This window comes from Siphateles boraxobius, unplaced genomic scaffold, assembly GCF_051911475.1.
Source record: "Siphateles boraxobius isolate OS27281-9 unplaced genomic scaffold, OSU_SipBor_1 1, whole genome shotgun sequence".
NCBI classification, from domain to species: Eukaryota; Metazoa; Chordata; class Actinopteri; order Cypriniformes; family Leuciscidae; genus Siphateles; species Siphateles boraxobius.
In genome coordinates this window covers 15,891,022-15,914,426 of record NW_027508699.1, presented here as the reverse complement: position 1 = coordinate 15,914,426, position 23,405 = coordinate 15,891,022, and the positions used below count along the sequence as shown (strand labels likewise).

Here is a 23,405-nt window from a genome sequence, read left to right as displayed (position 1 = left end):
AAAGTGGGCTGATAGCTCACAGTCGGGCTTCTAAGTTATATTCTAAATCAAAAGTTTTCACAAAATACTCCACTATTTAGTTTAGTTTATTTTCTGAACACATTTCCGGGTTGTTGTTTTTTCTCAGCAGGGTGAGAGTTCAGAAACCCTTTTGTCTTCTGATAATGGTGCACTGTCTCTTTAAGAACTCAGTATCCACATCCACACCTATCGACTGATGTGTGTGACGTGCAGATTTACTATCGTACTTAATCGACCGACCGCTGCCTTCTCTTTTTTTTTTGTTGCCTTCTTTACCGAGGTTCACGCGTGTTCTTCCAATTTTTGTTGACTTGTATCATTCACTAATGAAAATAAGAGTGTCAAAACGCAACTGTTGATATTTTATTTGCCGATTTAAAGTAACGTTAGACGACAGTTTAGGAAAGTTGGGGGACACATAAGTTATGTTTTCGATTATTGTTTGTCCATTGAAAATATAGCGTCAAAGCAATGAAGTGAACACATTCAATCGGCTTGCTTAGCGGAATAAAATCTGTCCGAGTTTGGCTTTTAAGTCTTTGGAGGAATGAAACTCAAATGTTTACGGAGAAAAGTTGAAAACGGGATAATTTGACTAGAAGTTTGGACACAGCCATGGCGACTCAAATAACTCTGCGGCTCTCTGAATAAGCGCGTTGTGCAATGGGGACTCAGAGGAACGGGTTCTGCAAACGAGAGACTTTCATTCTCTCTGTTGATGTGGGAACAACCTCCATTAGGTGCCATGTGTACGATAAGAGTGCCAATATCAGGGGGTCCTGCTCCTCGAAGGTAAATGACAGCAGGTTGACTGGAATGACTGGCTTGACATGATTGTGCCAGTGCCTTCCAATGTGTGAAATCTTGACAGCAGCTTCTTTGTTGCAGGTGTCCCTTCTGTATCCTCAGCCTGGATGGGTAGAGATTGACCCTGATGAACTGTGGAAAGGGTTTGTCACTGTAGTCAAAGGAGCAGTTCAAGGTCAGACCTCTTTATTCTGCCTCTAATATCTAACCCAAACACTATTTAGTCATTAATGTAATTGCATCAGATATCAAAGCATCTAGTGGCATGCATGCAAACAAATCATGCTAGACAAATGCTGCATAATAAATAGCAAAATGCAATCATTAAGTTTTTTTGTTTGTTTGTTTTATATAAACTGTATAATATAACATTTTTATTTTAACCTTTGTTTTACAAGGAAAAGAAGCACATTGAGATTAAGAATCTCTTTTACAAGAGGCATGGCTAAGACTGACAGAAACAGCTTGTTAGAGTTTAAAGGGATAGTTCACCCAAAAATGAAAATTCTGTCTGTCTTTACTCACCCTCATGTTGTTCCAACCCCGTAAGACCTTCGTTCATCTTCGGAACACGAATTAAGATATTTTTGTTGAAATCTGAGAGCTGGATCACTCCTCCATACTAGTCCATCCATACGCTTCTTCAGGGATTGACACTTGCCTGCCCCGAAAAGTTATTAAAGACATCGTTAAAAGAGTCCAAGTGACTACAGTGACTCAATCTTAAGTTTATAAAACGACGAGAATACTTTTTGTGCGAAAAACAAACAAAAATAACGACTTTATTTCAACTATTCATTTACTTCTCTGTGGGCCTCGAGTCAGTTCACTAGTTTAACAGCGTAAGCTTCTGTTGTTGTACGTCACACGCATCACACACATGACCAGCATCGGCCAATAGTGAGCCTACGTGTGACGTAGCTCTACGCAATCACACTATGTTAACTGACTAGAGGCCCACAGAGAAGGAGATGAATAGTTGAAATAAAGTTGTTATTTTTGTTTGTTTTTGTGCACTAAAAGTATTCTCGTCGCTTGATAAACTTAAGATTGAGTCACTGTAGTCACTTGGACTCTTTTAACAATGTCTTTAATAACTTTTCGGGGCTGGCAAGTTTCAATCCCTGAAGAAGCCTGTGGAGGAGTGATCCAGCTCTCAGATTTCATCAAAAATATCTTAATTCGTGTTCCGAAGATGAACGAAGGTCTTACGGGGTTGGAACAACAAGAGGGTGAGTAAATACTGACATTTTTGGGTGAACTATCCCTTTAACAGATAACATCCATCAATACATACCCACACACAAGCAAATCCAATCAAATTTCAATATCAATTCATAAACTAGTTAAAACATCTACTGCTCGATGTTTCATTCTCCAAATCATTTAAAACTACTTTCAAAATGTCCAATGAAACCAGCTCCCTAAGTTTCAACATACTTTCCAAATTAATCCAGGCAGAGGGAGTAGCAAATTTAAATGACTTTTTCCACAATTCAGTACATACCACTGGAACAGACAGTAAGAATAATTCCTGGGACCGTAGGCTATAGCTACAAACATACTTTTTACAGATATAGGTATAAAGATATGAAGGAAGTAGACCCAGGATAGATTTATAAATAAAAACATGCCAGTGTTTTTTTCAGTATCAAACTTTAATTTTATAATAATTTAGTATTTTCACAAGATTAATCAAGCACAACATGCTTACTGTGTATTCTGCGTACTGTATTATTTTTAACCGTTTTATTATATAAAATATCAAAATGATTGTAAATAATGCATGCTTAACTCTCCAATTCGCTCTAAAACTATTGAACAGCATATTTATTTTATAATTACATCCTGGACCAGCGTATACATTATTATTATTATTATAGCCACATTGTATACATTTAATATGGACACTGTGTAAAATGTATTCTGTATACTGGAAGTTTAAATTCACTTAAAATGGTTCCATGAAAATAACAAACTGGATGTTTGCTATGAGGAGGCATTAATGTACTCTTTAGGGTCACTGTAATTAATTTTGATGTCCAATCTGATATATCAGTGGTTCTCAACTCGCCTCAATAAGTCTTAAAATAATTTATTTTAGTTATAACATAATCTTAATTAAAATTCAAAAACACACTAAAAATAAAGATGATGAACTGTCCTTAAACTGACATCATATTGTTGAGTTTATTTATATTTATTGCAACAGAAGTACCAAAGGTATACAACAGCTTAAAGGTTTATTAGTTCAGCAGAAAAACAAAAATTCTGTCATCATTTAGGCCTACTCACCTGCATGTTGTTTCAAACCAGCAAGACTTTCATTCATCTTCGGAAAACAAATGAACATCTTTTAATGAAATCTGAGAGATTTCTGTCTCTCCATTGACAAACGTGTTCCAATGAGGTTCATTCTCGTGTTACGCATCACGTTTGAGCTTCCTCAAGAACTAATGAGGTTTGTGGTAAATGTTGTTGGTACATGAGTTTAAATGTCTGATTAAGGTTATAATTGAGACTGGTACCTCTCCGTTCTCTCTGTGACTTAGACTCAGGCTTGCAGATGTGCCAAATAGAAGGTCTTGGCATCTCAACCCAGAGGGCAACGTTCATGACCTGGGACAGGTTAGTATATGTTAAATCCTGTGATTGCTCTACACAAAGCACCCTCGACAAACAGAGGTGACTTTTTTTGTTATTATCTCCAGAAACACGGGAAAACCATTTCATAATTTCATCACCTGGCAGGACATGAGGGCAGCCGAATTGGTGAGTTCGTGGAACAGGTCCTGCACTATGAAGGTAAGGCTGCTGTGGATGATGTCATCATCTTTTCAACATATTTGTTCATTTCAGACTCTCATTGAACCAATCACTGGAACAGATCAATCGACATAATTCAAATGACCTCATCCTTGCATTGACAATTCATACATTATTATTACTGTTCAAACATTTGGAGTCAGTAAGGTGTTTTTTTTTTTAATTAATACTTTTTCAGCAAGGACACATTCAACTGACAAAAAGTGAAGACTTTTTTATAATCGTACAAAATGTTACTATTTCAGATAAATGCTGTTCTTTTGAACTTTATATTCATCATAGAATCCTGAAAAAATGGATTACATGAATAAATTACATTGTGAAATATTATTACAATTTGAAATAACATTTATTTGAAAAACATAGTTTTAATGTATTTTTGATCAAATAAATGCAGCCATGGTAAGCATAAGAGACTTCTTTCCAAAACATAAAAATCTTACTGACTCCAAACTTTTAAACAGTAGTGTACTTTTATTACAACAAATGGAAATTGTTCACAAAATTGTTCTATTAACACTTCATTAAAATATTTTTGAAAAACAAAACAGAAATTATGTATTATTGGTTGCCAAGCTGTTGGTAGATTTTTGGGAGTTGGTACAGTTAATTCTGATCTCCAAATGGGTAAACAATTTCTTATACAATTTAAAAACAGTCAATACATAACAGTTTATTTCTGCAAACAAAGTGCGTATTGTTTGGACCGTTGCAGTTCGTAGTGTTTATCATTCATTGTGTATGTGAATGAACGAGTATTTCATGCCAAGTCCTGCAAGCTAAATAAGCAATACAGAAGTGAAACCTCTGACTTCTCGAAGAAGGATTGCTGATATTTTTATTAACATTAAGCTTTTATTAAGCTGCTGACACTGAATATTTGGCCTGTGAGTATCTTTTCTGACACATGCTAAAAGTGCTCATGTTTGAGTTGGCAAAATTCCCTTCTTAATTGCTGGTTTGAGTTTCATGAACCAGTTTGGTCAGTTAATGCTCCTATGATTTGCATCATTCACATTGATTCGTTTTTTGTCCCATCATTGCAGAGACAAATCTTGTCAGTTTGAAAATGATGACCCATGTTATTGCAGCTTGCTCTAAGCATCACTGACCCCGTATTGGTAGTTGCAGATAAAACTAGGTCTTTCTTGAACAAGTTTCAACAGAGGAAAATGTTTTTGTTATCTTATCATAGAGGGCAGAGGTTAAGCTGGAAGTTGGGGATGTTCTTCTGTTTTACTGGTTATGTTTTTTTCTTGTCACAACTACTGTAATTCTGCTTTTAATATTTAAAATATTTAAAGTCACAATGAAATGGAGGTTGTGATAGTCTATTCTTCCCTATTGTGACGCTTATACGAGTGAAATGGTTTCTTTAACAAGAAAAAGTGTCACGCATAACAAGAAAGGTGTCACACATTAGGTTGCAGCAGAGACAAGGTGAAGCAAGATCTAAATGCAGCAGTCTTTATTTTCAAACTAACTCAAATCTTTACAAAACTGGGAATTAGACACAGCTGGGACAAATTAACTCCTAACGACAGTAATTAACAAGCCAACAGGTGACAGGGATTAAATCAATGAAACGCATGTGCAAACTGGGTTTCACAGGCAAACACAACAGGCTTGTTAGTCAAGTCAAATCATCCTCATTTATATAGCGCTTTTAACAATGTAGATTGTTTCAAAGCAGCTTTACAGAGATAAACATATAATTAAGGTAACAGAGAATGTTTGGTTTTGGTTTGTTCGACTTCATGCAGCTCTACGCCGACCGATCGGCAGCTAATTTGAAGCAGTGCGGGCTGGTTAGAAATTTTGCCAGACTTGATACAGTGCCGACGCCACGTGACTGTGATGTGTGCCATCAAAGTTGTGCGAGAGTGATTTGAGAGTAGTCAGAGAACTCAGCTGGCGCAGCTTCTTAAGAGTTGGCTGTACGAGCTCTGATGACGACACAGCTGTTCCACAATTGGCCGGATTCACCGCATGCCAACGATCACGTGTGTTTCGTGTTTATTCTCACACCTTTAGTTCAACTAAAGCTCACAAATCCGTTTTTTTAAACATTAAACACTCTTTTCTTGTAGTCGCGATGTTATATTGTGTCATGTTTATCAAAATAAAACTGATTAAGAAACATTGACTCCACTTCATTGATAGTAGCTGTAAGCTTAATGTTGAACTTCATTCTTGTTCAAACAGACGCTATATGAAGCAGTACATAAAGTATTGAATTAAAATGTCTCTGAAACATCTGTGTATTTGGCAAATATTGCATTTTTCACTTCAGCTGTGGTAAAGTATGCAAACACCTCGTGAGCGGTCACTACGGGAAGCAGAAAGTGTCCGACTTCACGTCTCCATTTGCGGCAACTCTCTCCGATCGGTTACAGCCGCAGCCGATGTCGAACACCCCTAATATGAACACATGAACACTAAACTGGACTTGATTTCGTCCATCGGGAATTGATTGGACTATTGTGGTTTGCTATTGCTGTGATCTCATGTGAGTGACAGACAGGTTGTCCCGCCCTCACGCTAAAAAAATCTGTCAGAGAAGTGTTGTTGCTGCAAGAGGGAGGGTTGACTTGGTTAACTGGCCCAGTGTGTTGTAATTGGCCGCGCTTAGAGTGTGTTTGGGAAATTTCCCACCCCTTCATAACCGCAAGGTCTACTCAGATGTAAATATTAACAATGGCATCAATTTCAAATGATTTTGAGCCCGATTCAGACCCTGACAATGTTTACGAACAAGAGGATTGTGCTGAATGGATTTCGAGCATGGACTTTGCTAGATTTTTTGTACTTTTCTTATAGATACGATGTTATCCACCATTTAATCATATTTAAATACATTATTCTCTAGCGCAGCTCAACCAGGCCTCGACAACTTTTTTTGCGTATGAATTAATGAATGAATGAGGCATTTATATCGTGCTTTTCATATGTACTTCTGTACACCCACATCACTTTACAATCATGTCGGGGTCTCTCCTCAACCACCACCAGTGTGCAGCATCCACTTGGATGATGCGATGGCAGCCACAGTACAACGGCCCCAGTGCGCTCACCACCAGCCAGATATAGGTGGAGAGAGAGTGATAGAGCCAATTCAATGGATAGGAATTATTAGGTGGCCATGATTGGCAAGGGCCATTGGAGGGAATGTGGCCACAGAGAGTCAGGATCTCAGTTAAACGTCTCATCCGAAGGACGGTGCTCTTTGACAGTATAGTGTCCCCATCACTTTAATGGGGCGTTAGGACCCACACTGACCACAGGGTGAGCGCCCCCTGCTGACCTCACCAACACCTCTTGCATCCAGGTACTGACCAGGCTCAGCCCTGCTTCGCTTCAGTGGGCAACCAGTCTTGGGCTAGAGGGTGATATGGCTGCTGGCTGCGTATTCAGTGTGTGGAGATTATTTAAATGAGGAACACTATGACTTCATAAAATCCTGAAAAAAACGCGTTGTAGTCCAAACTAGCCGTTCGTTGTAGTTCTTGAAAAGTGGATGTTGTTAAAAAAAATCTCCCTTTGGAGATTGAAAGAACTTGCAGATCTTTTTTAAGCTCAGACGGCAACATTAAAACCTAACTGAAGTTGGAAAAGTGAAAAAGCCATTTTGATTTCATGCTGACTTTAACAGCATATTTATTTGTATGCATGTGTTATGACAGACGATACATGGGGCGATGAAGATGCTGCACTACCTCACCAGACAGAAGAGGTTCCTTGCAGCCAGTTTGGTTGTTTTTACTACCCAGCATGTGTCACTGCGTCTTGTCTGGGCCTTGAACAATATCCCTCAGGTAAACCAGGATTAGTTAAAATATGGCATTCAGTATTTGTCCTCTCTAGTACAGGTATTTTAACCTACCCTTCTCTCTCCTCAGTTGCGGCAGGCAGTCGAAGACGGCTCGTGTTATTTTGGGACCATAGACACCTGGCTGCTGTACAAACTCACTAAAGGTGGCTGTTCCATTTTGAAAAACTCATAAATTGATGGATCCTATTTAGTAGAAGTCACCTGAACAGTGGAAATCAGATCTCTATCTCCATAGTATTCCTTTGGCTATGCTCACACTGTCAGTCCAATTCAGATTTATTTATTCATCTGATTGGAATCTGATCTAAATGATCAACTCTCCAAACTGATTATCGCAACTGTTCAGATCTGATTTGTGTGTCCTGTAGCGTGCTTTCATTTTCCATAATATCTTCATTGGTTTCTATTAGGCATATGCCAAAAAACAACAACAGCAGCAGCACTTAGGGGTTTGCAATACAGATGTTGTCTTACAACATGATGTGTGGCAGCGGCAGAAATGTATGATGATGGTATGCGCAGCTTTATTCCATGCTGTCGTCTAAGTGTTTAGATCAGGCCGACTAGCAGTATATTGTAATTTTCCAATCAACCTGCTCTTTGCAACAACAAAACCTTGTTTCTGCAACAACTTTCAGCATGTTTCCTACAATAAGGTCTGTCATGTTTACATTTTGCCGTGAGAATGTAACATAGGCAGAAAAGTTAAGCGAAATCAGAGCAGTCAGACTGAAACTGATTTCCAGAAATGTGATTTGAATATGATTTCAAAACACATGAATGTTGCTTGAAAAATATTGGTAAACATTATATTTCATGTGATCTCTTTTTTTTATTTTTTTTTATACTTTTCATTCACACTTGCTAAATATCATCGGATTCCAATCAGAAATGCACAAAAATCGGATTTGGACTGACAGTCTTAACAAGGCTTTTGAGAGCTTGCAGAAATAAAACGAGTTCGATTTGTTAGAGGTTCTTCATAGTGATCTACTCAATGAAAGTATGTGACAGATCTGATATCTAACATCAGTGACTGACACTATTCTTCGAAGGCAGTTTCCCCACATTCCTTGGCAAAGGTGAATGTCACAAACCAGTGTTAAGTGGTTTAGAGTAAATAATCTCATGCAGTCATATCTACTGTGATCATTTTACAGTGCTTATTTTTCAACTTGGCACATCATTGATAAGGCTGGCCAGTGTGAGAGTGTGTTTGTATTTGGTTGTATTTTGCATTCTCTGACCACATACACTGCCATTCAAAAGGGTCAGTAATATTTTTTTATGATTTTGAAAGTCTTTTATGCTCACCAAGCTGAAATTTTGAGAAATATTACAATTTAAGACAGCTGTTTTTATTTTAATAATTTTTCAAATGTAAAGTATCCCTGTGTGAATTTTCAGCACTTTCAGTCTTCAGTGTCACATGATCCTTTAGAAATCATTGTAATAGGCTGATTTGATGCTTAAAATAAGAAACATTTCAATGTTAAAAGTAGTTGTACTGCTTAATATTTATGTGTTAACCATAATACTTTTTTTCAGGATTATTTGATGAATAGAGAGAAATAGAAAAAATAACAATTTACTGAATGGTAAACTTTTGAAAGGTAAACTTGTTCATGCCCATTTTTTGTTTTCTGTGATGTGTTGAATGCAAATTGTACTTGCATAGTAACAAAGATATATTCGTCTTTGAAGCATTAGTTATAATGGCTTGCAAATTATAAACGGTCATGTTTAAAAATCAGTAATGTTTCTATGAATTTATGGCTGTAATGGAGATACATTATAGTTTAAACATTTAATGGAATATATCACAATTAAAGTTAATGTTGGCAGGGTGAGTACAAGTCTGAACTACCTGGAAGTCCAGGAAAAATCCCTTATTATAGAGCTCAGCTCAGTATATCTTTAAAGTTTTGTAATGTTTTATTGTTTGTTTGCAGGCCTGGTTCATGCTACAGATTACTCTAATGCCAGTACAACAGCGATATTTGATTCCTATCAGGTCAGTTACAGCTGTTCGATTACTAATTTGTGTAATTGCTGTTCTGATCATTACTTTTGGATTGTGGACTTGAGTACTAACATACGTGCCTTGAGAGATAGACAAAAAGACAGTTAAAGGTATAGTTCACCCAAAAATGGACATTCTGTCATCATTTACTCACGTTGTTCCAAACCTGTATAACTTTCTATCTTGCATGGAACACAAAGAAGACAATTAGCTGATCTTTAATAAACAGTTGCTTTGAGAACCCAGACAAAATCAATATCACTTCAAATGTGACCTCCCCTTTTAATATTTTTTTTTAATTTTACAAAATGTCTGATAATTTGCAAACACATCAAATTTTTTCTTGTGTTTTTCTCCTTATATCTTTTGTCCAAATAGTGTCGTATAATGTGTTTCTGTAAGTGGTGCTTGTTCATAGATACTGTCTGTGTTCATAGTGTGTGTTTGTGTGATCATCAGATGTGCTGGAGTGGATTTATTTGCTCACTCCTCTCTATACCTCTCTCCATCCTTCCCAGTGTGCAGAACACGAGGTACTCATGCACCGTGAATTGTTCCAATACTTCGTTCCAGAATACTTTTTAGTGCACTTTTGATGAAATAATTAATGCTCTCTTTTCTTGTATTTAGTCACAAATTTGGATCATGTGATCCATCCATATTTGGAGTGCCCATCCCAATCATGTCTGTTGTGAGTATAAATGTTGTCTTGCAGTTTTACTTCATTTTTTTTTATAAAGACAATGCACCTTAATTTACATTCCTGTAAATGGGCCCGCTTTCCATTTTTTTTAATGACATGCGCTTGATTGTGTTTGGTGCCACAACACTGGCTGTCATGTCTTTGTCACAGATGGCGGACCAACAAGCAGCCATGTTTGGAGAATGCTGTTTTGACACTGGAGATGTGAAAATTACTATGGGCACAGGGACCTTCATGGATATCAATACAGGAAACAAACCACACACATCTGTAGCCGGTATGACGTTCCAGTGCTGATCTTACCTTGACCAATAAGCTCACAATATTCAACTGTAAAAGAACTACTAATAGACTAGATCCACTAGAACTATTACTAATAAAAACCAGTAACACAAAGCAAATTTAGACCCCATGAAATCAAAATTGAAGTTTTGTGACTTTTAGTGTGCACTACCATTCAAAGTGAAAATAATTGCTGACTGTTTTTTAATACCAGTATTAATACTTTTATTCAGCAAGGATGCAAGCGTAAATGCTGATCTTTTGAGCTTTCTATTAATCAAAGAATCCTGAAAAAGTGTATCACGGTTTTTCACAAAAATATTAAGCAGTAACTGTTTTCAAAATTGATATTAATAAGAAATGTTTCTTGACCTGCAAATCAGCATGTTAAAATAATTTCTGAATGATTATGTGACACTAGCTGCGTTTCCATTACCCTTCAAATTGTGAATTGAAAATACACCAATGGAAACCTGTACATGTTGCAAAAACTCCCATATATCGCAAAAAAGTTTTTACGCTCGCATGGGGTGGTTTTCAGGCAATTTGAAAAAGGAATATTTTGTAAAACTGCAATGAAAACAGTTTTCCGCATTTACAGGTCACCTGGCGTACGTAAAAGACAATCATTTTTTAAAGGTGGTGCGGTATGTTTGGACAGAAGACGAGACAGAGTTCTTTATTAAACTCATAAAAGACAAAAGAATCATGGGAATACTGGATTCTTAACAAAAAAGTGCCACAACTTATTAAGGCCTTGAAGCAGATAGGAGGGAGAAAGACCTCATATGAGCCACTCCCAAGTATAAGGGGCTTTTCTTGCCATTAATGCTTGGATAAAACGCCTATGTCTCCTTCGATTAAAAAAAAACCTACTGCGCTGGCAGGGATATACATAAACCTTCTAACATTTGTTGCCATGATTTTTAGACTGACTTATCACAAGAGAAATAATTTACATTTTAGTCGCATACCATCGGTTAATGGAAACGCCGTAATTTCGCAATAGTTTTTTATCGACATTTAGAAAATATAGCAAAGGTTTTGAGCAGATCTGTAAGGGAAACCAGGCTACTGAAGACTGGAGTAATGATGCTGAAAATTCAGCTTTGCCATCAGCTTTGCCAATAAATTACATTTCAAAATATATTTAAATGGAAAACAGTTATTTGAAATTGTAATATTTTTTATTATCAAAAAAATAAAGCCTTAGTGAGCATTCTTTCAGCACTTCTTTCAAAAACAAGAAAAACTTACCGACCCCAAACCTTTGTACAGCAGTGCACATTACTGGAAACAGCAGGTTAGGACATGATGTGACTCATTTTAAATCAGTGTGATCAGTTAGAAAGGAGACACTGATGTGTCCATTTTGTTGATCACTCTCTCCTTTTCATTTGGTCTGGATGATGTGTTTTCTGAATAGGCCTTTATCCTCTGGTGGGCTGGAAGATCGGTGCTGAAGTTGTGTATCTGGCTGAAGGTAACGCCGCTGGAACGGGTTCTGCGATTAAATGGGCACATGATCTAGGTGAGGAGGATGACCAATGTGCATTTACTTGCAAAATGACAAGACATATCCCTTAACTTCAATATGTATTTTTCACTACATAAATACAAAAATAACCATTGAAGATTGTAGATGCACACTCAACTCCGTTATGAGAATTTATTTAACTTGAATAAAGCAAAAGCTGGGTGAAAAAAATGCTGAAATCACGTGGTGACTCCTTTATTTTGTTGTTGCAATTCTATTATTGTAGTGTACTTTCTTTGGTTCCTGTCTTACAGAACTCTTTTCTGATGTGAAGGAAACAGAAGCCATAGCCAGTAGTGTGGAAGACTCGGATGGCGTATATTTTGTGCCTTCTTTCAGTGGCTTACAGGTGTGTTTAAGTGCATCTGTGATATTTTGCCTCATAGACTTTCATTGTTGCCTATACAGGCTGGTCTTTTTTTATGTCTTCATGTTTTTAACTCATGGTTCACCTCATGGATTTGATATATATACAGCAAATCCTTAAATCGTGTCATGTCATTTGATTAGAGATCCATCAATCTGTTCCACTATCTGAACTAACTGGGTGATGATTCATTTATTTTTACCTAAAATCTGGAAGACTATGATTATGTGTGTTTATGTGCCACAGGCCCCTTTGAATGATCCTAGAGCCTGTGCCTCTTTCATGGGCTTAAAACCTTCCACAACCAAGAGACACCTGGTCCGAGCCATTCTGGAGTCCATAGCATTCAGGTGAGCTGAGCAAAGCTGCTTGCAAGATTTGACCGTATCATCAAAAGATCTCTCATGAATCAAAGTATATAATCTGTTAAAGTTATAAAAAGACAGAAGGGATGGATCTTGTCAAGGTCAGAAATTAACCATGGGGAAAAATGGGAAAATAATGCTCCTTAATAAAAACTAAAGTTAATAATTACTGACACTAGAATATGATCAACCACACTGAAACACTGTGCTAGCCAAATCAATCAATAAGTGCTCATATACATAGTGCTGGATTGCTTCAAATCATCGGTTATTGTTCCTGTTCTGATAAAACACAACATAGCCTACTTAAATGATTAACTAACTAAAATATTTCATTTCACTGCAGGACAATATTTCAGGTCACTGCAGGACAGTGTAAATAGACTTTGTCCTCAACCGTATGTATTTTGAGGCATGTCCAATCCTTTTCGTAGAATTTAGCTTGGTATTTAACACTGTTTTCCCACTGAAGTCGGCATTAAACAGAAGTTGTATTTGCCCTTTTTTATTCTCTATTGTGACGCATTTCCGAGTCAAATGGCTTCTTGAAAAAATGTAGGGTGGGACTTGATTTTGTCCATCTAGAATTGATTGGAAGGTTGTGGTTTTCTTTTGCTGTGATGTCATGTGAGTGACTGGTTGTCATCAGAGAAGAGAATGATACTGCAAGAGGGAGGGGAAGTTATTTTTATTGAGGACACATGAATTATATAATAAAATAATGCAATTATAATTATGTAGTTAAAATAATTAAATGACAGATAAATAATTTATAATAAACTGCAATATGCCATAAAAAAACAAGAAAGCACTTTGATTTCATGGTGACTTAAATAAACATAAATGAATTATCCTCAATGAATGTCAAATATTGGCAATGCATTTTTTTAAACTTTTTTTCAAACCTATCACTACAGTTCTTTACTGCAGGGAATGATCAAACTGTGAAATTTGTAGACAAAAACAAGTTTCGCCAGAGAAAACCTGAGAATTCTTAGGGCACAGCTTCTCACACAGTGTCTGCAGGGATGAAAATGTCACTTGAGTTGTAAAGAAAGCATATTGGCCTGTTGAGACCCCTGATGAGGCTTTTCTTCACACATCACATTCTCACAATCAGTCATTATTGTAAAAAATGAGTTCTTCGATTTGTCATCTGACTAGGTTGTTCCACTGCACAATCAGAAAAAAATAAATGAGAAGGTGATTGGATGCAAACCACTATGGCATTGGCATTCTCTACCAATCTAAAGTAGTTAATCAGGACTATATTAATAGGGACCCATTCCTACTTGCTTCCCCTTTTTCATCTTTAAGAAAAGTGTTATCCTTCAGATAAATAATGGCTGAACTTTACTTAACATCCATTTTTCCAGAAAACAAGATTAACGTACTGTCACATATACCCTGAACTCTCGGTTGATTAACCCAAACCTTGTCTACTCGTGGTATGCAGGTTCCAAAACCTCTGGAGCAGGTTATGTTCAAAGAATAAGCTTCTATGGCAACTTGCATGAAATTTACCTCAGGTTTTGGAACTGAAAGTTGAGGTCATAAGTTGAGTAAACTTACCCGGGTATGTTGCATAACCTGCTTTCTGGAATACCCCCTGTTCCTACTTTACTCCTCAGCTGGTGTCTTTGCCCATCGTAATAATTTCGCTTATCCAATCCCATCTCATGAGAAAACCTTACAAGTTTGCAATTTCGTATAAATATAAACATTTTAATTTCAAATGAAACAAACATTTTAAAAAAGTATTCATCAAAGCATGAAGTAAATGGTGTCCAACACTGTAAACCTAACCTTCAGTGGGCCATGAGAAGATCGTATGAAAATGTACGGATGAGTTTGTTTGTACTAATTCATACAAATAGCCAACAATTTGCCAACACATATAATAGTTACAAATCCATTAGGCTGTGATGGACTTATAGGCAACGACCAAAGTTTTAATACCAGTGCATCTCTAGTCATAACCCCCTTGTGTACATACAGGCAAATAACAGCCATTCTGCTTCTGATTTTCAGGAACAAACAGCTCTTTGATGTCATGCTTCGGGAAACTCGTATTCCCATCACTAAAATCAGGTGAGGGTTTTAGCCCAATTCAGTCTTGTGGCATAGCCTGATCCACCTACCTGTCTGAACTTGCATGTATTTCTACACATTTATAGGGCAGATGGAGGTGTATGCACAAATGATTTCATCATGCAGCTGACCGCTGATCTATTGGGGCGTAAGATAGCACGTCCAAGTAACTTTGACATGTCTTGCCTTGGAGCCGCTTTTGTTGCGGGACTAGGAACAGGTAAGGAAAAACACATTATAGTGCAGCAAATAAAGCCTTCTGTATCGTATTTGATATGCACATTTCTAAGGCCTTTAAATTATCAACATGATCAAATATTTGCTGAAAACTTTGTTGTACTTGTCTGTTATCTGATTGATAGTTCATACTTTTTTAGCAAGTAAAAGGCCTTTTAATATATATGTGATAAGCTTTGCTCATAAAACATTAGCATTTAAATATTATCTCAAAGCCTAAAGCCTGGGACACACCAAGCCGACTTCAAAGAACTAGCAACGACGAAAACCGATGGTGTTGTCGCCTCACATCATATGTGTATGCTTTTAAATTAAGTAGTCTGCTGTATTGTTATAAAGATCTATTGATATTACATGATATCAGAATTTTATATTTTTGCTATGTTCGGGCCTCCTTTAGGCTACTGGAAGAACCAAGAGGAGCTGAAGAAGCTTTTGACCACTGACCTACATTTCCTTCCTCGAAGGAGTCAAGCAGAAGGGGACAAGGGAGGCCAATACAGAGGTGTCCTGCAGAGCTGGGAGAGGGCTCTTCAGCGGTCCATGCACTGGTACAACCAGCCCTGATTTACCAGCTGTGGGGCCATTCTCTTTCTGACTGAGAAAAACACTTGAACAGTATGAATTCCAATCTAGAAACTTGCAGATCAATGGTTTATGAGTATAGTTTATGAGTCTTGCCTAATCACAAAGAGCTTTACAGATTTACAACTTGTTTGTGCAAATCACTCAGTTGTGAATCCAGCATTATTATGACGAGGTGGTGGCAGGCTACAGCACAATTCCTACTTTAGAATAAGATAGATGTTGTATTATGATTTTGCAAATCAATACTTTAGCAAGTAGGGCACTGGAATTAAATCAGTGCCTTTATCCAACTACTGTTTTTTTTAAATAAGTTTCAACAAATTAATTAAACTCTCTATGTGCCTTAATAAGGTGCTTTTGCATGAGAGATCCTCAGTGGTTACCCGGTTTCTCATCTCCCAAATTATGACATCTCACCCTGAGAGGACTATAGTAATTATATGTAATTCATGTTGTTTACATAGATGGGATGGGAGTAAGTGATGCTGCTCTTTCTCACCTTTATTAATAAACTGAGTTCATACACAATGTTCATCCATTAGTAGTGTATGGTAATTTATACAATCATTCAATAATGCTATGGTAATTTTCATGTAATTTTAGTTGATATTTTCTAATTGTGCTTATAGGTTTAATGTTGTATAGGTTGTGTTGCACTAATATTAGATTGTGTTGCAATGTTGCACTGCTTGATACAATCAACAGTGGCTAATGATCTAATGCATTCAAATGTAGGAAATAAGAGACTGTGAAACTGTAATATAGGCTGTCATCAGGGTTTAAAGGAAAGAATAGACATATTTGCTGTAAAGAAAAGTATTTTATGAATAGACTGTCAAAGAACTCTTAACATTGTGCCATGTTTCATGTCAGTATGTGAAAATGTTTGTTTTAATAAATGTTCAATTGCCATTTTTATGTCAGATATTGTGCTTTGTCATGCAAATAAATCCAAGGTTTTCAATTTAGGGTCAATGGATTTGGATGTATATATTAGATGTGTAGGCATATAATGTATGGGTCTAAAATTGTTAGTTACAGACAGTAGTGCTTTAATTAAAATAGTTTGCTGAAGCTCTGTGTGAGTCTGTGCCTAACAATGTAATAAAACAGTGCAAATCGCACAATAAAGGTTATACATGTAAAGGATTTTTTTTAAACCAATTGGTATGAACACGAAATAATCTTTAAAAATGTATAATGTCCGAGCATTATTTGCGTTTGGTTTTGTCGTGCATTCAATGTATTATATAACCGTAATTATTTATAGTCCACGGGCGTAAGAAGCGGCCTCTATGGTTTCTATTGGTCGATCCAGGTGTCAATCATCTAGTAAAGTGGGCGGGTCTAGAGCAAAAATGGCGACTTTATCTGTCGGAGAGCCTCAAGAGATGGAAGGTGAGCGGACTTGTTTATTTTTAATGATTTATTTTCAAATGAGCATTTCATAAAATAGCGATTATTCTTTTTGCCCTAAGCTTTTGTACATGCGCTGAGTTTTTATTTTTAATCAGTTCATATTTTAGTGTCCTCTTACCATTCATTCAGACTGCAATGTGTGATTGTTTACGTTTATCACACAGCTTACAAAAGATACTCTTATAGTATGCAAGCATTAAATGGCGATAAAAGCTGCTTCGTTTCTTTATTTCTTTTCAGTGTATTTAAAAGCCATTATTTAGTAGACCTCTTTTGGCTGTTTGTATAGTTGTGTACAGGGCGTCAATGTCAGCACATCTTACTGGTTTGCTAATGTAGCCCACCAGCTCGCATTACCTGTCAAAGTCTCACCTGTTCGGATGGATAAAGTGTAGGAGAACATGAATGTGAGCTATCAGACGTGACAAATCGAGCTTTTCTCGATGCCTCCATTTGTTTCCAGCTGCTGTATCAGCACAGTTTGCTAGCATGCTGCTGCTGTGGGATGAGGGTGTGTGGGATGGGCTCGTTTAATAGATGGAGGCTTTGAAATAGTGCTTTCGTATTAGAACGGGGCATCAATCATTTTTGACCTCGATAACAGCAGTGGCATTTTTTTAAGCAGGTTGTTACTGTGGGTTGTAAAATATTATAAGCTGTGATTTAAAGTTGACAGGAGGGGTGAGTCTGAGGAATCTGGTGATGATGAGACAAAGAGGAAGAGTCTCAATGGAGAGGTCGACTCTCTGCAAGCCCCTTCCACTGGTGAGTGAAACCTTAACCCACCTTGGTGGTTTTATATGAAGTTTGAGGGAAACCATTAAAAACATTCTTTATTCCACAAATCTGTTTCTTTACCACATCTCTCACTTCCACTTTTAGTACCTGAGGAGTCACCCGTTGACATGGACACCATAACCTTAGACCCAGATGAAGAGGTGACTTGTTTTTTTGGTTTTTTTTTTTAGAGAGTTTAGACAGATGATGTCATTATTAGCACATTCATTGCCTCTTTTTTATTCAGGATGTGGATCTTGTCCACTGTCGCATTGGGAAGATTGAGGGTCTGGAGGTTCTCCAGAAGGCAAAGGTGAGAGTATCAAAGGCTGTTTCTTTAGATTATTGATGTAGTACAATTAGTTACTGGATAAAGATTAATGGACAGTTATTTATTTACAGTATGGATTTTTGCCTAATTACTAATCTTTAATGAGTAATTTTCTTTGTTTCCACCATCAGACAATTTCTCTCAGACAAAACCTCATCAAACGGATTGAGAACTTGGACAGCCTCGTCTCATTAAAGGAACTTGATCTTTATGACAACCAGATCCGTAAACTAGAGAATCTTCAGGCCCTAACAGAGCTCGAGTAAGTCAGATATTATTTTTTCCGGACCTATTATTTTAGTGTTTTTTTTAGTTTTTTGTTTTTTAAATCATATGAAACCAACATAAATACAAAGAGTACATTTTTAAGAGCTTTAAAAACTTTCTTCTCTTGTATTTGAAATAATAAGCTTTTAAAAGAGTTGCTGCATGCAGTTTTCTCATTTGTGATCGTGATTTGCAGGCAGCTAGATGTATCGTTCAACTTATTGAGGAAGATTGAGGGATTGGATTGTTTGACAAAAGTCAAGAAGCTCTTCTTGCTTCATAATAAGATTACAAGCATTTCCAACCTCGATCAGCTGACGAGCCTCCAGATGCTTGAGCTGGGCTCTAACCGCATCCGGGTGAGACCTCCAAGACCAAATCGGTTATCGATATATTCTCCTTTGCTTACTTAACATTGTTCTATCCATATTGGGAATGTGTTTTCAAGCTCGAATTTAATGCATGTAAATACTTGAATGTTCATTTTAGGTTATTGAGAATCTGGATTCTCTTAGTTCTTTGGAGAGTTTGTTCCTTGGCACGAATAAAATCACTCAACTACAGAACCTTGATGGATTGCACAGTCTGACGGTCCTCAGCATCCAGGTGCGTTTGCGATTAGAAAGTGCTTTTTTTAAGCCATATTTACGTTCTCCGTTGGTGTTACAACATCTGTTCCTGCGTAACAGAGTAACCGCATCACGAAGTTGGAGGGACTCCAGAATCTTGTGAACCTGCGAGAGCTTTACTTGAGTCATAATGGCATTGAAGTCATGGAGGGCCTGGAGAACAATGTAAGATCTACCATGGTTGTTTGTGGATGCAGTACTTTTTCCTCTCAATTCAACATTTATCCTTAAGATACTCTAAAATAATAACTTGCATGAAATATTTGTGACTGAGCGGGGGTGTACAAACTTCTGTAGCAAATTGCGAGATAAAGAAGTCATCTATTCAAGCTGTCTACTAGTATCTAATAGTTTGCTAAATGCTTAATTTCCCTATTTCTCTAGCTATTTTGTTCTGTGCCTCTCCACTGCACCTTTACTCCACAGGGGCTTTCTTTGTGTTCTGATCTGTCGTCTCATTTAGCAGTGGTTTTATTTTTATCCGTCCCAGAATATTTTAGTGCTAGAATATACAGATCTTTCATCTTCCTCCCTTTCTTTTTTTTTTTTAGAAAAAGCTAACAACTTTGGACATCGCTGCAAACAGGATAAAAAAGATTGAAAATATCAGCCATTTGACTGATTTAAAAGAATTTTGGGTAAGAAGAAAAAGGTTTACTTTTTGTACATATATGTAATAACAAAATACGATACTGTTCAAAAGTTTGAGGTCAATAAGATTTATTTGAAAGGAAATCAATACTTTTACTGATAGCTCACACGGATGCATTAAATTGATCAAAAGTGACAGTAAAGACATTTGTAATACATTTTTTTTTTTTAAATAGATGCTGTTCTTATGAATTTTCTATTCATCAAAGTTGCCTGAAAAAAAAGCCAGGTCATACTTTAGATTAGGGTCCAATTCTCACTATTAACTAAGGCTTTTGCCTCAATAAACTCCTAATTACTGCTTATTAATAGTTTGTAAGGTAGTTGTTAGGTTTGGATTAAGGGATGTAGAATATAGTCACAGACTAAGGCATTAATATGTGCTTTATAAGTACTAATAAACCGCCAATATCCTAGTAATATGCATTTTAATTAGCAACTTAGTTAATAGTAAGAATTGAACCCTAAACTAAAGTGTTGCCAAAAGTTTAAAAAAAATGTTTCCACAAAAATACTACGCAGCACAACTGTTTTCAACATTAATAATTAAGAAATGTTTCTTGAGCAGCAAATTAGAATGATTTCTGAAGGATCATGTGACCCTGAAAACTAGAGTAGTGATGCTGAAAATTCATCTTTTCATTTCGTTATAGGAGTATTTTTTATAGGAATAATCGTAGTTGTAGTAATATTTCACAATATCACTGTTTTTGGTGCATTTTCGATCATGTAAATTCAGCTTTGGTGAGTATTAGAGACTTTAAAAAACACTAAAAAAAATCGTACCGATCTCAAACTTTTGAACAGTAGTGTATGTAAAACGTGTACTTCCGAGTATCAGTTTATATTGCTATTATCATTTGTAACAATTATCATTTTAGTTTATTCTAATATCTACAAAACAAATGTAAAAAAAATATTAGCCATTATGCTAATATTTCTTTTTTTCTTCCTCTAAAAAGTTATAAATCCTTAACACACTTGAAGCTTTCATATTCGTTTTCTTATTCTCTCTTATACAGATGAATGACAACCAGATAGATAACTGGGGAGACTTAGACGAACTCAAGAACGCCAAAGGTCTAGAGACTGTCTATCTGGAGAGAAATCCCCTGCAGAAGGACCCTCAATACAGACGCAAGATCATGTTGGCGCTTCCCAATGTCAGGCAGATCGATGCCACCTTCATTCGTTTCTGATCATCCACTTCACCTCCCCAGCCCAACCATCCACTGCACATTACAAACACAATGCCACCATATCTCCCTCATGCACCTCATGGACACCTGCCCTATTTACCTCTTTTATTTAACAAAAAATGATCTCACGCTCCAAGTGTTGCCATTCCATGTGCCAGCACCTTTTACTCACACTGAGACTATATAACTATGCTCTGACTTATACTATAGCGTGAATGCTTGTTAATTTATTTTCACTTTAAGACCTGATCAGTGTGAGCTGAGAGGAGCTGATGCCTATCGCTCAGAAAATATATCAATGCTGACCCTTACTGCCTTTAGCATTTTGGCTAGCGCATGATTTCATTCTAGTCCCTTCACAATCTTCCTCCATCCTTGTAGGTGATAGGCTAAAATTAGACATTTCTACCCTGTATGATTTACATCAGGCATTGAGATCTTGCTTACTTTATGAGGTGGTAAAAACGTCACATTGCGTTCAGGGACTGGAGACAGCTATGTGGAAAGTCTTATTCTTTGGTATGATCAGGGACTATTTCCTTGAGTGATATGTAAGGCTACACTCATGGATTCAATTTGCATATCAGTTCTGTTTCTGGTTGTAGCAGTATGTTGAAATATTAGCTGGTTGAAATGTGACAACGCATATTGTTCACACTTCATTAATACGGAATATATAATAACAGCCTCAGTAAGAGATTTATTTCATTTTAAAAGGTTCATGGCATTTTAGATGTTCTACAGAGCAAGGTGATATTAGGCGATCGCTATTTTTTTTGTTAGACCTTTTTTTTTTTGAAGAATTAAATATCACATGCACTCAAAATATTCATACACTTCATATTAATGCATGACCTGAGAAGTAATGTTGTCCCCCCTAATAGGAGATGAATGGAAGAGGCCACATTGTGGTGACTGTCTTAGGCCACTCCCATTTGACCAGTGGGAGGGGGGTTTGAGAGGGCTCAGCTGATGCTGCATAAAATGAACACAAACCCTTTTAAAAGGGTCAAAGAACAACTGCGTAGGATTGCTTTTAATTTGCTCAAATTTTCACTTTGTTTTACAAGCTTGGTTGGCTGTTTCAGAATTGAATGTACTATAAATAATAAACTGAATTTGAACAGTGCTCATCCTTCAGACACTTGTTTTGCCTTCAAGACACACAGGTTACCTATCTTTATACAATGCAACTCATTATACATTGCCAATTACAGCAATTTTGGATTAATTTGATTATTTAATTAATATACAGAAGAACGTATTTTCCCATAAACACACAAAAGTGAATGGACAGATCCAACCTATTACCATCTTATTTGACAAGAATAGTCTTGTCAGACCTACATATTGCAGATGTCAAATTCAAACATTAAGTATGTTTAAACTGGTCTTGTGAATTATATTGATCAAATACAGAACAGAATTAGAGCTTTAAGCTTATAATAAAAAAGGTAGGACTAATGATCAAATGGGTTGAATAAGTCATAAATGTAGTGATCCAAATATAAGTAAATGGTTTCATATATATATATATAGCTCTGGAAAAAATTAAGAAACCACTGCAAAATTATCAGCTTCTCTGGTTTTTCTATTTATAGATATGTCTTTGGGTAAAATTAACATTTTTCTTTTATTCTATAAACTACTGACAACATTTCTCCCAAATTCCAAATAAATACTAATGTTTTAACTTAGGAAGAGTTCATAAATCAATATTTGGTGGAATAACCCTGATTTTCAATCACAGCATTCATGCGTCTTGGCATGCTCTCCACCAGTCTTTCACATTGATGTTGGATGACTTTTTTGCCACTCCTGGTGCAGAAATTCAAGCAGCTCGGCTTTGTTTGATGGCTTGTGACCATCCATCTTCCTCTTGATCACATTCCAGAGGTTTTCAATGGGGTTCAGGTCTGGAGATTGGGCTGGCCATGACAGGGTCTTGATCTGGTGGTCCTCCATCCACACCTTGATTGACCTGGCTGTGTGGCATGGATACCATTGTCTTGCTGGAAAAAACAACATTGTCAGAGCAGAAGGAAGCAAGTGTTCCTTCTAGGACAACCTTGTATATGTGGCTTGATTCATGCGTCCTTCACAAAGACAAATCTGCCCGATTGCAGCCTCGCTGAAGTACCCCCAGATCATCACTGATCCTCCACAAAATTTCACAGAGGGTGCGAGACACTGTGGCTTGTAGGCCTCTCCAGGTCTGCATCTAACCATAAGATGACCAGGTGTTGGACAAAGCTGAAAATTAATGATCTGGGGGTGTGGGGTAGTCTTAGTAGTCTAATTATTAATGTTGCTGTTTTTTGTTTTAAAATACATATTTAACTGAGTTTGAGAGATTTCATGTGTAACAAAATCTGTATGTTCCCTCTACATCTGTTACATCAAAGAGCTATCCTGGGATGTAATTGGAACAATATAATAATCACAATATAATC

General features: G+C 36.8%; 2 protein-coding genes across 3 annotated transcripts; both read left to right on the top strand.

Annotated features, from left to right (window-relative positions):
* The first annotated feature begins 212 nt into the window (after positions 1-212).
* Positions 213-16,643, top strand: gk5 (glycerol kinase 5). 2 transcript variants are annotated; one of them, XM_077224207.1, is made up of 16 exons: positions 213-813; positions 910-1,003; positions 3,381-3,456; positions 3,540-3,633; positions 7,338-7,469; positions 7,554-7,629; positions 9,439-9,500; positions 9,969-10,042; positions 10,140-10,200; positions 10,363-10,489; positions 11,921-12,025; positions 12,286-12,380; positions 12,645-12,748; positions 14,795-14,854; positions 14,941-15,074; positions 15,492-16,643. In XM_077224207.1, exons 1-16 carry the CDS (start codon positions 685-687, stop codon positions 15,656-15,658), a joined length of 1,590 nt encoding a protein of 529 aa, XP_077080322.1. In that variant the 5' UTR covers positions 213-684; the 3' UTR covers positions 15,659-16,643. The 2 variants fall into 2 exon arrangements, with proteins under 2 accessions (XP_077080322.1, XP_077080403.1); XM_077224288.1 differs by having other exon boundaries at positions 537-813; positions 3,540-3,600.
* A 337-nt stretch (positions 16,644-16,980) lies between these two features.
* Positions 16,981-22,081, top strand: ppp1r7 (protein phosphatase 1, regulatory (inhibitor) subunit 7). Its single transcript, XM_077224085.1, has 10 exons — positions 16,981-17,077; positions 17,768-17,863; positions 17,981-18,036; positions 18,123-18,188; positions 18,338-18,468; positions 18,670-18,832; positions 18,963-19,079; positions 19,163-19,267; positions 19,654-19,740; positions 20,776-22,081. The coding sequence occupies exons 1-10, from the start codon at positions 17,038-17,040 to the stop codon at positions 20,950-20,952; spliced, it is 1,038 nt and encodes a 345-aa protein (XP_077080200.1). The 5' UTR covers positions 16,981-17,037; the 3' UTR covers positions 20,953-22,081.
* Positions 22,082-23,405: the final 1,324 nt, after the last annotated feature.